The sequence below is a fragment of the Zosterops lateralis genome, assembly GCF_965231275.1.
Source record: "Zosterops lateralis genome assembly, chromosome: 1".
Classification (NCBI taxonomy): domain Eukaryota; kingdom Metazoa; phylum Chordata; class Aves; order Passeriformes; family Zosteropidae; genus Zosterops; species Zosterops lateralis.
Genome location: NC_139762.1, coordinates 62,780,380 through 62,797,069, shown reverse-complemented (window position 1 = coordinate 62,797,069; position 16,690 = coordinate 62,780,380). Strand labels below are relative to the sequence as shown.

Genomic DNA, 16,690 nt, shown 5'->3' with positions numbered 1-16,690 from the left:
AAAAACCAGGCCATGCAAAACCAATCAAAAGGGAAAGCAGAAGACCCAGAGAACTACAGACTAGTCAGTCTTACTTCTGTGCCAGGCAAGATCATGGAGCAGATTCTCCTGGAAAATATGCTAAGGCATATGGAAAACAAAGAGGTGATTGATAACAGCCAACACGGCTTTACAAAGGGGAAATTGTGTCTGACAAATTTGGTGATCTTCTGCGATGGGGATACAGTGTTATCTACAGTGGTGGACAGGGGCAGAGCAACTGACATTGTCTCCCTGAACTCATGCAAAGCATGTGACACTGTCCCACACAACATCCTTCTCATCTCCAAATTGGAGAGATGTGGATTTGATGGATGGACTATTCAGTGGATAAAAAGCTGTCTGGATGGCCACACACAAAGAGTGGTGGTCAACTGTTTATCATCCAGTGATGAGTGGTGTCCCTCAGGGTCAGTACTGGGGCCAGTGCTGTTCAACATCTTTGTTGGTGACATGGACAGTGGAATAGAGCATGAACCCTCAGAAAGTGTGCTGACAACACCAAGTGGTGTGATGTGTTAGACATGCTGGAGGGAAGGAATGCCATCCAGAGGGACATGGACATGCTGGAGAGGTGGCCCCTCTCAAGCAAACTCATGGAGTTCAGCAAAGCAAAGTGCAAGGCCCTGCACCTGGATCATGGCACTCTCAGACACACCCACAGGATGGGCAGAGAAGTGATTGAAAGCAGGCCTGCAGAGAAAGACTTGGGGTGATACTTAAGGAAAAGCTCACATGAGTGCAGTGTGTGCTCAGAGCCCACAAACCCAATGGAATCCTGGGCTGCATGAAAAGGAGAGCAGCCAGCAGGGTGAGGGAGGGGATTCTGCCCCTCTACTCTGCTCTGCTGAAACCCCATCTGAATCCACCTGGAGTGCTGCATCCAGCTATGGCATCCCAAGAAGGACATGGAACTGCTGGAGCAAGTCCAGGGGAGGGCCACAAAGTTGACAAGAGGGCTGGAGCTCCTCCCCTCATGAAGACAGGCTAAGAAAATTAGGGATGTTCAGCCTGGAGAAGAGAAGGCTTTGTGGACACTTCACAGCAACCCTCCAGTACCTGAAGGGGGCTTTCAGGGAAACCAAAGAGGGACTCTTTGTCATGAACTGTAATGATAGGACAGGACTAATGGATACAAATTGAAAGAGGGGAAAATTACGCTAGAGATTAGGAAGAAATATTTTACTGTGAGGGTGGTGAGACCCTGGAAGAGGTTTCCCAGGGATGTTGTGAATGACCCATCCCTGGAAGTGTTCAAAGCTAGGCTGCATAAGGCCTTGGGCAACCTGATGTAGCAGGAGTTTGGGAACTCAAACCCCTTGTGTTTTCCCTAATGATTTGCCTTTTGGTAGGGAACAGGTGTTTTATAATGCACTTTAGACAGAAAGTGAGATTTTGATGAAAATTTAAATGGTGTTGGGTCCTTAGAAGGGCATAAAATTATCCATTTCTTAATCAGTTATACACACATATATGTTTTTTCCTACAGAAGAGGCTGAATCACATCTCTACCTTATTTGATGTAATTATGCTAGTTGTAAAATAAAATGCAATTGATACAGAGTTTTTCTGGGTTTATTTGCCATATGTGGCACACAAAACCAAATGGTAGGTTATCACTGAATTTTTATTTCAAGTATCGTACACACATTTAAATGTAAAAATTACAGGGGGAAAAAAGGCAATGTTGAATTACTTTACTGTGTTCAAAGTAATTTGCAGATATATCCCTTGTAACTAGAAGTCATTCTGGTCAGGAGCCTCTTGGACACCAGCAATGCAGACATCTACCCTGCTCACAGAGCCAGTGCTGAGTGATGTACAGCTTTCTTCCCATCAACACTTCAAAATTAGTCAAAGGATTACAGAAAGATCTTTTTGTCAACAGCCTGGAATTCCAAGCTGCATTAAAAATTCTAGTGTTGCCGGTCAGTTCTTGAAGTATTTTTTTAAGACTGTGTTCTGCAGGGTATGCAAGTTCTGATGTTTGGGCTCAAATTCTGACATTATGGCATAAGCAACACAGTCACTTTAGACTCCCTTCATTTTCTGCACTAGCAATAGAGGGAGGTTCCTTGGATTCAGATCCTAGGATCATTTGAACTTTGGTCCAAAAGGACAAATCTTCTCTTCCTTTATTGTAGGCCTGAGTTCAGCTTTTCTCATGTCCTTTTTTCACATACATGCACTGCCAACACCAAAAGCTCATATGTCTCATCTTCCATTCCTGTACCTCATAGCTAACTTAGTATATCCCAAAGACGTGGTTGGTGGATTTCTTCTAAGCCATGGCTTTGGTCCTCACTCATGTAACTTGATTGACATAAGTGTTGCATATATTTGGCTCCATGTTTTGTAAAACCACACAAGAAGTCATCTTTACATGTCCTTAATATCACAGTCCTCTTCATTCTTATTTAACAGTCTCATTAAAGTTTCCTGCAGAATTATCTGGAAAATATTGTCCCTATTTCTCCTGCTGAAATAAAAAGTTCATTCAGTCCAGAAAGATTTTGAAAAAATCTTCTTCCTTCCCAGTCTGTCACTCTAAGATTTAAGAGTGGATGTTGCTTTGATCCATGCAGTGCAAGAGCATGAAGTTACCTCTTCAGCCTACTTGAACATCACATGATGAGTTACATCTTGTTTGCAGTAAAGGAATTCTATCCAGTATCAAGTTCAGAGCAGACACAGCCCTGCACATTTATCTTTTCATATCACAGTACCTGCAGTGTATCCTTTGGAAAGGTGGGAGGTATCAGTCCAGTAAAGAGCTTCATCTGCTGGCTTTGCACAGCTGTGGCCTCCCTATAACTCAGTCTTCATGTTAGAAGCATATTCTTGCTCAGAAAAAGAGAGCTTCACAGCAGAGTGAAATAAAGTTGATACCAACCTCATAACAGCATTGTAACATGTTGTGTAGCTGTAAAGGTATTTCTTAGCTTACTAATTCTCAAAAGTCACCATAGTGCGTAATAGTGCTTGTCGAAGGCTTGTCCAGCACAAGCAGATCACTCACAAGGTACCTGTACTTTCAGGCTGTTCTGAAGAGACTATATATTATCATTTGTTTCCTCTCCATACCACTCAGCCATCCAGCTTGTGTTTGCTGCTGAGTCCATAGTGCCATGAACATCAGCTTAGGCAGAACTTGAAGTGAGCTCATTTTTGCAAGTGCCGTTGTTGTTTAAATGCTGGGAAGTTGTTATTTCATGTACGTTGATGAGGGTGAGCATGTGCTTCATACCTGGTCTGGTTTTTTGGTCACTGGGAGACATACTCTCTTTTCTTAGACATGTCTAAAAGAGAAAACACAAATGAAAGCTTAAAACAGAACTCCTATAAAAGGCAATTAAAAAAATAAACTTTTGAAGACTTTCCTTTTTGTCTTTGCACTTTCCCATTTGTTTGTCATTGGAAGCACCCAGTACCAATAAAAGCTGTTATTTCTCCTAAATCAATGAACTTTATAGGACAAAAGCCACAGTCAAAAAATGAAATTTATATTTGATTCACATTTTCATCTCAACAGGCCTTGCATCAAGCTATTACAAGTGTGCTTCCACCTGCCTTTGAAGCAAGCCAGTGCCTAAAATATTTTCATCAAGTTGTCAAAGTAAAGCCCCAGTCCTGCCAAGCAGTTCTAAAGTGAATGTCGCTGTTGAGCTTAGGGTAGATAAGGCACAATCTTCACTGAAGAAGAGGACAAGGCAACCTGTAAGAACTTAACAGGCATTTTAAATTATCGACCTCACTTGTGAAATCAGGTCGATATTAAATTTTGATGAAAGCTAGGTTGATACCTGAGACAGGGCCTCATCCAAAAGTAAGATACACGTAATTTCACCAGAGTGATTATCTTCACTACACAAATCTGCTTTTTATAATGGCACAGCTAAAACTGGGACTTTTTTTTATGTAAGGGGAGGAGAGATTCTTGTAGAGATCTGAAATTTTTTCAGGACACTGAGAAGAATATGAGGCATCTGTCTCTTCTGAGTGATATCCTTGCTTTCATACTTCTATCCTAACAAATTCCTACAAGATTTATCTCGTCAAACTTTAGTCTGAATGGCACAAATTACTGACAGAATTGTCAATCTAAAAAAGAGACAGGCATAAATTTAATTGCTCCCTGAAGATACAGGGAAAGCTACATTTAGCGCAGCTAATTAGATACACTCTGATCAACAGTTATGATTCATCTGCTGAGGAGCAAAACAAGAAGGCAAATATGAAACAGGCAGCAAAGGTTAAATCTGACCTCCCAAAATTCTGGGGCTGGTTTTGGTTTGGCTTTTATTAGAAATGCTGCCAGTGATGCACTGTGCTGGCACCCAAAATTCCTGCTGCCTCTGAGCCAGGAGCTGCAGACCTCTTCATGAAGGGGAGACTTCACCGCCGCTGCACCCAAAGCATAGTTTTTTTCTGAGGGGTGAGCTTCCCAAGAACCTCCTCTCCCTTCCTTTACCAGAACTACCAGCCATCAGTATGGATAAACTCCCCAGTGAGGTTTTTCTCTATGCATTTTAAAATGTCTGTTTAACAAGTAAGATGTGACTTCACAAAAAAGCTCATCTGAAATGGGTTGTCACCAATTTACCAGTGTGGAAACTGAGGCAAAAAGGAGATGGACTTGGACATGTCCATCATGCCACCACACAAAGCAATTCCATAGGTGGGGAAGGGCTCAGGGGTCTGTGCCTCCATCTTGGACAAATGCTGTTCCCAGGTACTAAACCAAAAGACATGTTGCTGTGCCCTTAATTTGATAAGTAGTTTACACAGAGTAATTGGAAGCAGAAATGAGCAGTGACAGTCCAGGAAAATAACTGATAATTTGAGTTAGATCAGAGTTAGATCAGTTAGACCAGTTAGATCAGATCAGATCTCTCTTTGGAACTTCATCCTCATGTACCTGAGTTTAATCATAAATTAAGTATGGACACCAACTTCAGACCAGCTGTGTTAAAGTGATGCTAGCAGAGAAAATGAGTGGGGGTATTTTGGTGGGTATTGTTGCTTTGTTTATGAGAAAGGGAATTACTTACACAAGTAAAGAAGATGAGCAGCAAGTAAAAAACCCCAAGGAAAGTCAGCATCAAGAGCTCGCTTCTGTATTTTTTTAGTTTGTCTTCTTCTATTCCAGGGCAACCTGAAATGTAAAGCAAGGTGTTACATTGCTCTGGTGTTGGTAAAATATTTAAAAAACGTTACCCTCCTGACATGCCACACAGAGCATGGCACAGTCAAGGCTCTCCACTGTACCTGTTACTTTTAACGTGACTGTGCTGCTCAGATTGCGTTCTCCATTCTGCCCCCTCAGAGTGCACTTGTACGTCCCGCTGTTTCGGCTGGTCGCATTCTTGATCCTCAGTGAAAAGGAGGTGCCATTGGAGAGCTCCAAGGACCCCTCAACTTCTTGTGGATAATGAAATTCCACATCGAAGACTTCCCATGCTACTCCTTTGCCATCTTCAGCCATCTGGAAAACACAAATATGTTTCTTTTCTTGGGCAACAGTGTCATCCTCATTTTTAAGGTAAAGAAAATTTTAAAGCTGGCTTAAGGCTGAAAATGCAGAGGCTGAAGAGAGGCAGGATGGAGCACAACCTCAAATCCATTTAATATATTCATGCTTGCAATCCAAAAGTATAGGAGTTTTGCTTAAATGGACTCTATATATAAATAGGAACTATAGAACTATTCTGTAATAGCTACTTAAGCTGTCTCATCTGGACAGCACCATGACAGAAGGCAAGGGTAGAGTCTGCTCTCAGTGGGCCTATGCAGAGGCCCCAGAAGAGTTCAGACTGAGAGAGACAGTCTGTGGGGATGGAGCAGAGGTGGCAAGAGGCAGCCTTACCCAGGTGCTTAGCAGTGGCTCTGGGGACCAGAGATGCCCAGGAGAGCATGGCACCAGACAAGGAGGCTCCATTGCTGCCTGTGCTTGCCTGTCAGCACACCTTCTGCCATGCAGTGGTGACAATTAAACCTGCTAACCCAGCAAGTGTGCCGCTGCATGAGGGCTCTGCCAAGCACAGGCTGGCATCGTCCCAGCAGCTCCATAGCCCAGAGTTCCCTATGAGAATGCAGCCCTGGAAACTGCACTTTCCTGTGCCAGTTTCTGTGTAGCTGACCCCTGAAACCATGCTGCCTCTCTGGAGGAATGGCGGTTCCTCCCACCCCACTTCCCTCCCTTCCACTCATGATTGGAACCAAAGAACACAAAATTGCTCCGACTCCTTCAGATTCAGTTGTGTGAAGGTCACAAGCAGGTTCTGGTGCACTTGGGGAGCATTTGTGTGTTGAATTTCCTAATTGTAACCAGAAGAGCTACATTCCTTGGCATTGCTGAGAGGCTGCTGGAGAAATGAAGTGTATTCCCAGAACAGTTCGTACTGCGGGGCGATAGGATGCACTGAAAATGACAATTGGCTGGGAACCACAAAGAAGAGAGAAATCACTAAGTTGATTTGAAAGATGGAAGAAGGGTTTGAATTAGTCTGTGTCCATTCTTATTCATCCAAGTTGCTCCCTGGGATTCAAGGCAGCATGCCCTCCATAAAGGTTTCCCAAGTAATGAATTCAGTCTTTCAGTGGACCAGCAGAGCCAGAGCCAGCTCGTAAGTCCAGGGCTCAGCATTTCAGCCAAGCGTATGACTAATGTAAGCCAGGGCTTTTTTATTATTATTATTTTTATTTTATTTTAATAGACACATTTTTGGGTCATATGTTGGTGCTTACTTTCTATCAGCATAGCTACTGCATCGGTGTATAACAGTTACACTGTAAGTTATTAAAATTAACACAACTTTCTCATACTGAGGCTAGGAGTGTCTGGTTTCCCTTTCATGTGTTTGCAGGAGAAAAGAACACTCAAGAGTCTGGAGAGAAATATGGGCCTGATGCCCTCTTATACATTGCTATTTTTGCAACCTAAAATGGTATAAAAACACGCTGCAATTTGGGGAACTTCTCAGGAACTGAGGAATGAGACTAAAGCACAATATTTCCTCAATTGTAAAGATTCTTTCTCAAAAAGGTTTTGGGTTTTTTAGCGCATCAACTGAAACACAGAGCAGTAATTTCCTGGGGCTTTCCACACTTTACCCAGAAAGAGGGAAGAATCTTTCTCTTAATCCCCCAGTAAATTTACCCCAGCTTCTCTTTCTTATTACACTCAGCCCCAAGCAGCTACAAGACAAGCAGTATGTATGGTGGTTATCAGGCTGTAGGGCCTTCACTATGCTACAGGGATTTAGGTATTTTCAGGCCTTGCACATTGTCAGAGATGTGGCTAGAGGAATTCCAATACCCAGGCTGGGCTCGGCTCTGGTTACAACTAGGTCAATAGCAGTTAAGTGGATATAGTTGACCTCCCTCAGATCTAATTTTTGCCACTCTCTCTTCCCTTACCACCCCCTTCCTCAGTGAAATTTAAAACTGCCCGCAGGGCAACAAAAGGAACCAGCCTGGCTGCCCTTTGCATTGCCCTAAATTGCAGATAGGACGTCTGAGCTACACACAAAAAAAAATAGATTTGTTTAGGGATTTTTTGGGGTTTTTTTCCCTTTCATTTACCGGCAGCATAAATAATTGCTGTCTTGGGTGGTAAATGGTGGTGTGATTCTTGTGGCTGAGATCTGGGAATGAGAAAACACTTTGATCTTTCTGTATGCAATTGCAATCAGCCCTGCTCCTATAAGGGAGAACTCAATTAAGTCCATGCATCCCATGCCTGGCCATGCACTTATTCCAAGTGAGATTTTGGGTAAATGATTTAACTTCCGTATTTCATGGGAACAGTGAGGGGTAGGATTGATTATTGCCTCCAAAGCTTTTTAAGGTGTTTGGTTGCTGTTGCAAGCACAATGATGGTGACCCTGACGACAAGACTGTCAGAATTTTGCCTTAAACATGCTCTGTGTAACGCAAAGCAGTGTCATGACACTGCACTAACAACATTCTTTTCCCCAAAACAAGAAGAAAAAGTTACTTTGTGGCCTAATCTGGCTCCCTCACCTGCAGAGAAACCACTGGTGACCTGGATGGGGGTTGTGACCCTTGCATATGGGGAGGAGGAGGAGGAGGAGGAAGGTGTCATATGTGTGGGTTTAATTCGGGGTTTGCACACCTTTTTTCTCCATTAAATCTCTTTACTGAAGGACAAGGGCAGGCAAGGCAGTCTGCAGGGCTGCAGTGTGCATCTCAACATTTTTTAGGCTGCAGAGACATCTGGTGGCATTTTTCCAGCCTCTGCAGGCAGTGCATCCACCCCTACTCTGAGGTCACAGCAATCTTTTCTCTGATGCCCGAACCAAGCCTTTTTCCACAGCAGTCTTATCTCTTGTTATCTTTTTAAAAATGAAAAGAAAAAACCACCTTCCCACCCCTTTTTAAATTCTCTACGTAGTGAAAAAACATCAGAGAAAATTTGCAGAGGGCATCGTCATATCCCAGCTGTATAAAAGGAAGTCCATGAGATGTTCGGTAAGGTCATTGTTCTGCCTCTTGCTCTGTTCAAGATAACCTCTTTCCCACCCCAAACCTAATTAAAATTACAAAATTGCCACTTTGCTTGCCACCTCCTGTGAATTACTTGGCAGACTCTCTCACTGGACAGATAATTTTGTAGCTCAAGCTTCTATGACAAACCAGTGCTAATTCATGCCAAGTGTCCTCCAGGTGATACCACAGCCCAAGGTAAATGCTGGGGGTTTTACCTAATTAGTTCCACACAAGCTTAGAGGGATCAAAGCAAGCACTGCCAGAGACAGCAATCCACTTGTGTAGGGACCATCCTCTCCTTTAGTCAGTTAAAAAATCTTTTCTTCACATGTTTTGTTTGTGTTTCATTTCCCTTACTCCTCACTCCTGAGCAAACTGCAGCATGCCAGCTTCCCCTGCTTCCCACCTCCAAATGGAGAAGAAAAGGAAGGAGGTCTGCTCCTGCTCCCATGTTTGCTGCTAATGGCTTTACCAAAATTTAAAAGGGAAACAATAGCTTGTGTGGGGACAGGTAGAAAATTCTACTAAATCTATTTTCATAAAAAGGGCCTTTTTACCATGCAGTCTGCCAGGGTTTAATTCCCCCAGAATTTTGCTGGGGAACAGGGACTTGCTGTCAACATGATTCTGCCTATCTGCATAAAACTCCCCATGAAGAAAATTAAAAAAAACAGAAGAGATATGAGTTTATATTTAATGTCACATATACAGTGTCCTTCAGCAACATCTGTGGCAGACTTTTAGAAATCAGTTGGCAGAATATCTTCAGCAGATGCTGAAGTGAGGTGATCCTTCCCCCCTCTTCAGTCTCTGCTGAGACACACCCTGGAGTGCTGGGTTTAGTGATGGGCTCCCAGGGCAAGACACACATGATCATATCTGAGGGAGTCCAGTGAAGGGGCACAAAGATGAATAATATCTTGGAGCACCTGACATGAGCAGAAGGTGGAAGAGATAGTTCAGCCTGGAGGAGACCAGGCTCAGCACCATCTTATCAGCTTTGATTCAACCTGATTAACAGGGGGATAGAGAAACTGAAAGCCAGACTCTTTTCAGTGGCCTTCAGAGGTGAGAAAAAGGGCAATGGGCACAAACTGAAATTCAGGAAAATCCAGTTAGGCAAAAGAATAACCCTTTTAACTGTAGGGGTGATTGAAGACTGGAATGGGCTGCCCAGAGAGGGTGTGGAATCTCCGTGCTTTGAGATATTCAGGACTAAACTGGCCACAGCCTTGAGGAGCCAACTCTAGTTGCCAGTTTTCAGTGAGTTTAATTCAAAGTTATGCTAGTTCACAAAATCTTGGAAACACATGGTCTAAAGAGGCTGTGATTTTCCCACATATATTCTCTAGTCAATTGACTGATTCCTGTTAAGTTTCTCCTAGCTTGGAACTTTTTGATAAGAACAGTGTGGATGTTAAAATGGGATGTGTTTGATTGAAAATACCACTGAGCTGATACATTTCTGTCTTCTGACTGGATGAATTATGACACATAGGTAGAACAAGAAGACCCCCAAAATTTAAGTGCTCTTCAGCAAATATTTCTTTTTTAGAGAACTAAAGACAAGGTGGAAGAAGGAGGAGGAAAACTTTGCTCAGTTCTAGCTGGCTATTGTTTAGGTTTTAGCTATTCTTTTGAAAACTGCTACAACATTACATAGTAGTACCCTAAAAAAAGTCAATTCAGCCATGCTGTAGTGCTTACACCCAACTAATCAATTAATATTTAATTTTACCATGAACATGTGAGAGTGAGCAGTTCTCACATTAACTCATGTTCTCTGCTCTCATTGAATACCTTTTCTCATCAAACTTTTCCTCACACTATGGTGGTACACTGTCTTCCAGGTAAATCAAAGTGCCAATATAAGCCACTTTTCCCATAAAAGAAAATTTTTATTTCAGCAAAAATGGTTGAGGTCCAAAACTGATGTCAGTTTAAAGGTGGAACATATTAACATCAGGTTATTTTCTATTGGTGGGGAGATAATTGTAAAAATGGTTTTGTTTAAAATTATACCTGGTATAATGGCCAAGTTGAAATTTCTGACTGTTATGGAGAGCTAAAAATCTACATACAGCCAGAAGGAATTTATTCTCTGAAGCAAAATATATAGAATTCTGGCAATGCCCAATAGCCAACATATAATGAAACACAACTGAGCTGAAACTGCTTAATAGGTGTATTTTTCAGCACAAAAACACTTCCATGCTCAATTAGTGCTGAAGGTGCATCCATATGGTTCCTATACAGTATCATGTAGAGATATCAAAGTTAAATTTGAAAATAACAGACATAAATTGTGGGCACATGTGAGTGAACTCTGAGTGTCCTGTAAAAAGGGGAGGGAAGAGGGGATATGAGGAAAGAAAATCCAAAACCCAACCCCAAAACAACAGCAAAGGAGCTATGTGTGACACATGAGCCAGCTGGAAAAGCCCTTTGACTCACTCACACAGACTCTTCATTGTTTAGTTGGTTTGGCTTAGTTTGATTTTTTTTTTAGCTAAGGGCATCCAGCCTTAGCTCATGTCAGACAAAAGAGCTGTTTTGGTCATGAAATCATTTCCACTGCTCCCTCCCTGTCAATGTGATGAAGCTACTTGGGGATGAATAGATGTCTGAGGAGCATTGGACTGCATTTCTTTGCGTAGAATAGAAATTCATCTGAAGTAATTTAGCAAATATTTACCTATGGTAATATATCACAGCTATGCACTTTTAGCAAAAGTAGTTTCCTTTGAAGGAAGGTGCAGTCAGTATTATATGTCTAAAATGTTTATTCTTATTTTGTCATATGATGTCTCCCTCTTTTTCTGCCACAATTTTATATTTTTCGAGGAAGTGCTATAAAGTTAACAGATTTCTCTCTGCTGAAGCACGGTCTTCTTTCATCTTCCTCAAGATTTGTTTTAGATTAAGACTCTTCTGGCTATCACATGAAGAAAATAGTGTAATATCCGCTGGGACTTCATTTGTGTTTGTTTAAACTTGATTTTCAAACTGGATGTAAAGTGATAATTATGAGGGTTTATGAAGTGGTTCTCATTTTTAATGTACTGCACAAAGAGAAACTGTTAAGTTTTCAATAACCCTACAAGTCAGAAAGGTAAGTAAGGTTTCATTACCCAGATTGTTGTCTTGTAGGTGAGCTGTAGAGATTCAAACCAGCATTTCCATAGACACTTCCCAGTGCCTGGGTACTTAGGCAAAAAAGACCTAGTTTTCAGTTCTCAGCTGGCAAACTTCCACACTGCTCATATATGAGTTTATGGCATGCAGGCTGCCCAGCACTCCTAAAAATGTATCACACTTTAAGACTATCATCATGATGAATTCTTTTCCATGGCCTCATAGTGAATGGAATGAGAGCTGCACCAGGCTGGAAGAGGACTTGGTGTTCTACCTTCTCCCCATTGTGTTCACCCAGCCTATTTCATATATTTTTTAGTAAAAATCATTTTGTCTGAGCTGACTGACTGTGGTCCTGGATTCTGCACAGAACTACTTACACAGGTGACTTCCTTCACGAGAATAATTAGCTCCAAAGATCCTGGATGCACAGCAGGTCAAACACATCCATGCTTTTTTTTTTTTTTTTTTTTTTTTTTTTTTTTTTTTTTTTTTTTTTTTTGCAGTACAAGACATTAGCAAAAGCAAAGGAATTGAATGCAAACCTTCTTTTTTACACCCAGTTGGATTTTGACACCAGAATATTAACTGCATTACACAATTACTTATCTATACAACAAATAGTTTTAAATTACAACCTTTTTTTTAGCAGCTTGTAACAAACTGGCCCTTAATTGGTCTGAGCACACAGAGATGCCAGTGGGAAGGAGGGGTTTGCTCACAGAACATTTACCCTGTGCAAACAGCTGCACAAGCAGCACTGAAACATTGCCACCATCATTTTTTTTAAGCAACAGAAGCAAAGGTTAATTGCTTGCATTTACTTCATCGTTCAAAGTGCCCTCATACAAAAGATTTTGCCTAACAGCTGCTTGAACTTTACAGCCTGAAATTTTATACAATTTGTTGGAATTAACTTTTAATTAGTCCTTTGGGGTTATATGTGGTGTTTATTGATTAATCCTTCAGTAGTTGTTTTTAAATAATAGAGTAATTACCTGTGTTGGTAGCCCAGCCACACTCCCCCATTCCCTCACCCTCCTTTGCAGTGTTGCATGGGGACAAGCAGCACAGAGCCAAAGTGTAGAGAGGGGAGGAGAAAGATTTTCAAGTTGCTGCCTATATAGCTAGCCCCACAAGTAGAAGTATTGCTTGCTCAGCACAAAACACTGAGCCTAGATTGCTTTTCCCCATGGAGAGTCAGGCTTCTTAGATTTGGTGCTCTCCTTTTCCTAATATGGCTGCAACTGTGGCTTGGGCTGGCGTCACCGCCTGCTTATCCCCACTTCCCACCTCCCTCATGGGACAAGCAAACAGAAGGCTGCAGCACCATGGCTGGTGCTATCAGCCCCTGAGGACTGTGGCAAGAGCTGACAATAGCCAGACTTTTGTTACTTTTTGTGTCAGCAGAGAAAATAAATGTGAGGTTCTGTCATGCTGCACACTGGACAACCAGTCTTTTCCTGAGCAAAGCAGTTGAAGCTGGAAGAGCAAGGAGACCATGGAGGGAGTGGGGGTTGTAGGGACAGACAGGGTACATGCAGCGACAGTCTAGACTGTGTCAGCATGGAGAGGGGTGCTGCAAGGGGAAGCAGCACCAGAAAGGGCCCCCACAAAAGGCATCATCAAATATCACCCTCCTGTGCATGTGCAGTCATTTTGTGCCGAGGTGGAAGAGCAAAGAGCTATGAGGCAACACAGAATTGGGTTTATAGGCTTTCCTTGTACTTCTTCACTAGGGAATGGCTTTTGGCAGCTGTTTGCTGCTTGGCCTTCCCAGCTCCTACTGAATTTAGGAAAGCATATGCTTCTGGAGGATCCCCACACTTCAGCCTATTTTTGTTTATGTTGACTTCCAACACTGCTATGGGGAAGACTTTTCTGGGATCCAGTCAGTCTCTCTGTTTATCCCTCCCCTACCACTTCTGCTCAACTCCTCTAGGTCCACCACTCAAGCATGGTTTGCCTTCCATGAGCTCCCTGACCTTCCTGGACACTGTGGGAGAAAGGAAGCCTTCAATAATTAGCATGTATCTGGATGGAAAATACAGATCCTTATCCAGCTTTTCAGGCAGAAAACAAAAAGGAATAAGTTAACTCATATTCCATATTCCATAGTAAAGTTCAACCAAAAGCCTTATTCTTTCCTCTCTGTCTAGCACCTTTGCTTAGTTCAACAATTTGGGAAAAGATGCTGCACTTGCTGGCTTGGCAGTCAGATGTTCAAAACAGCTCTTTGGAGGGGCAGTTGCCATCTAGTCTGTAGGGAGATGCTCATTGTTGTACCAGCAATGAAATACAGACACATTGCAAGTTTCAACTTCAGAAGCCATATCTAGTAACAAACACTATTGGTTTACTGTAGGAAATGAGTTTAACATTGTATCTGACCAAACTGCTGAGGAAATCAAGGCTGTGGCTTTGGGTTCTGACAGAGATAAATTAACCATTTTTAACACCCATAAATACATTTTTTACTCTTCCCTTTCATTGCTCTACCATCACATGGGAAAGTAATTAAACTCTGTAACCCACAAGATCTTTTTTCACAGATTGATTTTCCACTATTATTACAAGCAACAGAGAGTTGACTGAACAGGTAACAAGAGGACCACCAGGACTGGCCCAGGATAAGCAGCAAGAGTGTATGGCTGGGAGTGGGGAATGGAGGAAAAAAACCCCTTCATTGTTTTCCATTTAGTTTGGCTCACACCATAAGCTGAAGCTCTGTGCTGAGACACAAATACACGGTGCCCTACAGCTTGTCAACAACCACCTCTTCTTGCCACTGGGAAATTCTACCTCTCTAAGAAATTTCATCTTGAGAATGTTGAGCAGGACTTTTCTGCTCATTAGCTGACTGATTCCTGTAACCCGTCCTGTACCCAGGTGGTCAGCAGGGCTCTCCTGCTCTGGAGAGAGAAACTGAGTCAGAGCAGACAAGATGTGATTTTTATTTCATGTTTGGAAAAATAACTCAGAATTCCTAGCTATCCATCTGCCTTCTGCTCACACTCTGCCATTGTGCACACTCCACTAGTCAAATCTTCCTAAACAATAGCAAGTACTTTTTTAGTTCTTCTATTTCAAAGAAAATATCATCTCCTGTTTGGAGAGGATTAAACAAGTGCAACATCATTGGTGTTGCAAGGCTTAAATACCATTTTTTTGCTCTGAAGAAAATCCTGGACGACTCTTGTTTGGAGTAGTATTTGGGCAGGTTGTACATGGGGTTGTACATCACCTGAATTTTGTTCCACAGAAGCCAGCAATAATTAGATGGAAAAGCAGACCAAGAGCAATTCAGGGAATCATGCTCAAATAGCCTATCTCCAATGACATGAAAAAGGCCTGCTCCCCATGGTCAGCTCAAAGGTTTGCCGTGCTGCCTTCTCTCTGCTGCACTGATGGGAGGATGCCTCTGCAGAAAACAACCCATTTCATACAAGACAAACCAGCATCAGAGAGGAAAGCAAAGCAGACCACTCAAGTAACTTAGAATTTTTTCTTACTTTATACCAAGACGCTGTCTGGTAGGAGATTGAGGGGTCCTGAAGAGCTTTGCAGGGCAGCACCACTTCCTCAGCACACTTCACAACAACATCTGGGATCATCACAGAAGTCCCACGGACCAAGCACCAAACTGCAAAGCACAGGTAAACATCACCTTTTTAAAAGACATTGCTTACACAATCCTGCCTGTCTTCCCAAAACATAGCCCCACAAAACAAACATGAAAGACCAGAAGGAAAGCTGCAGGGCTGCCCCCTTACCGTTGCACAGGAAGATGAGCAGAGCGCAGTCTCCCAAAGACATGGCTTTTTCTTCTTCAGATCACAGAGCAGCAACAGTGTCCCTCTCTGCAGGGTGGACTGTGAGAGCAGAGTGAAGTTATGACTGCTTCTAGAGTGATATTTCTGAGGCAGACTGGGGAATCCCCCAGACTTATCTTGAAGGTTTTGTCATGGGGAAAATCCCTACACGTATGAACCAAGGCTCCTCCCCTTAAATCTATGAGGTCACTCCCATATCTGCGCACTTGCAGTGGAAGCAATTTGTCTCCCTTTTCTCTTTTTCTCCCCCTCTGTATTGATCTGAACAGAGTTAAGTTTGACCAGAGGGCACTGTGGATTGGTGTGAAGGCCATCAAAATCAGCACTGAGCAAATCTCTCTTGAGTGACAAAATGTCAGGGGAAAGGGCTTGTCAGCTCAAAATCCCTTCTCAACCTTCTCTCTGCAGTTCTAACAGCACGGTGCCTGTGCAAACATTGGCCTTATGATGTGACATTTCTGAAACCACATTTAAGACCTCAGGTCACAGCACCACGGAAACACTTTTACTTGGGGCTAAGGGCTAAACAGGAATTACCAGCATGGCTGAGCAAAAAACCCTGTATTTCAGTAGAATTACACATTTATCTCTGCAGGTAGGCACACATGATGTAGAACATCAGCTCTCATAGCATATTTTGTCATTTTCAAGACAAACAAAAGCATATGGAGTGATATAACTTTACAAATTATATGCTGGAAAATTTCATCATGGAAAAAGGTTAAGGGAGCTCCCAGAAGAAGAATCACTTGGATATCCCCTCTAGATATCTGGAGAGGGGAGGGAAAATCCTTTCCCTGTGATCTGTGAGAGCTGTTTACCCCTGGAGAATTTTTGAGGAAGTCCAAGGTCGATCGCAAAAGCATTTACAAATCCTGAAACTGAAAGTTGCTGATGTTATTTTTGGAAAACACTTGTGGCTGCTCTCTTTAGGCTACTGAGATCATGATGAAAAGAGCTATTCAGGAGAGGGGAATTTGAGATTTGATGGTTGGAGAATGTGTGGTCAGCCCCTTTTGAAAACCAGGGTTCTGGAAGCTACTCCAGTATGGGCACCCTAAATCCAAATCACCTCGAGAAAACTTTGTGAGAAGTCAGTTTGACAAGTCCTCACCATGCAAAAGTCCTATTCAGATGGGTAAATGCTGTAGGTGGGTAACACTTTTGGAAAC

General features: G+C 42.5%; 1 protein-coding gene across 1 annotated transcript; it reads right to left on the bottom strand.

Annotated features, from left to right (window-relative positions):
- Positions 1 to 1,660: 1,660 nt before the first annotated feature.
- Positions 1,661 to 15,674, bottom strand: CD83 (CD83 molecule). The gene is made up of 5 exons (XM_083868570.1): positions 15,459 to 15,674; positions 15,198 to 15,328; positions 5,308 to 5,524; positions 5,091 to 5,194; positions 1,661 to 3,338 (listed from the first exon to the last, which is right to left on the bottom strand). The coding sequence occupies exons 1-5, from the start codon at positions 15,499 to 15,501 to the stop codon at positions 3,180 to 3,182; spliced, it is 654 nt and encodes a 217-aa protein (XP_083724696.1). The 5' UTR covers positions 15,502 to 15,674; the 3' UTR covers positions 1,661 to 3,179.
- Positions 15,675 to 16,690: the final 1,016 nt, after the last annotated feature.

Coding starts and splice junctions, on each gene's coding strand:
- CD83 (XM_083868570.1), bottom strand. CDS start 15,501: ATGTCTTTGGGAGACTGCGCTCTGCTCATCTTCCTGTGCAACG. Junction 5,525..15,197: donor AGACAGCGTCTTGGTATAAA/GTAAGAAAAAAT, acceptor TGTGTTTTCCAG/ATGGCTGAAGATGGCAAAGG. Junction 5,195..5,307: donor AGTCACGTTAAAAGTAACAG/GTACAGTGGAGA, acceptor TTTACATTTCAG/GTTGCCCTGGAATAGAAGAA.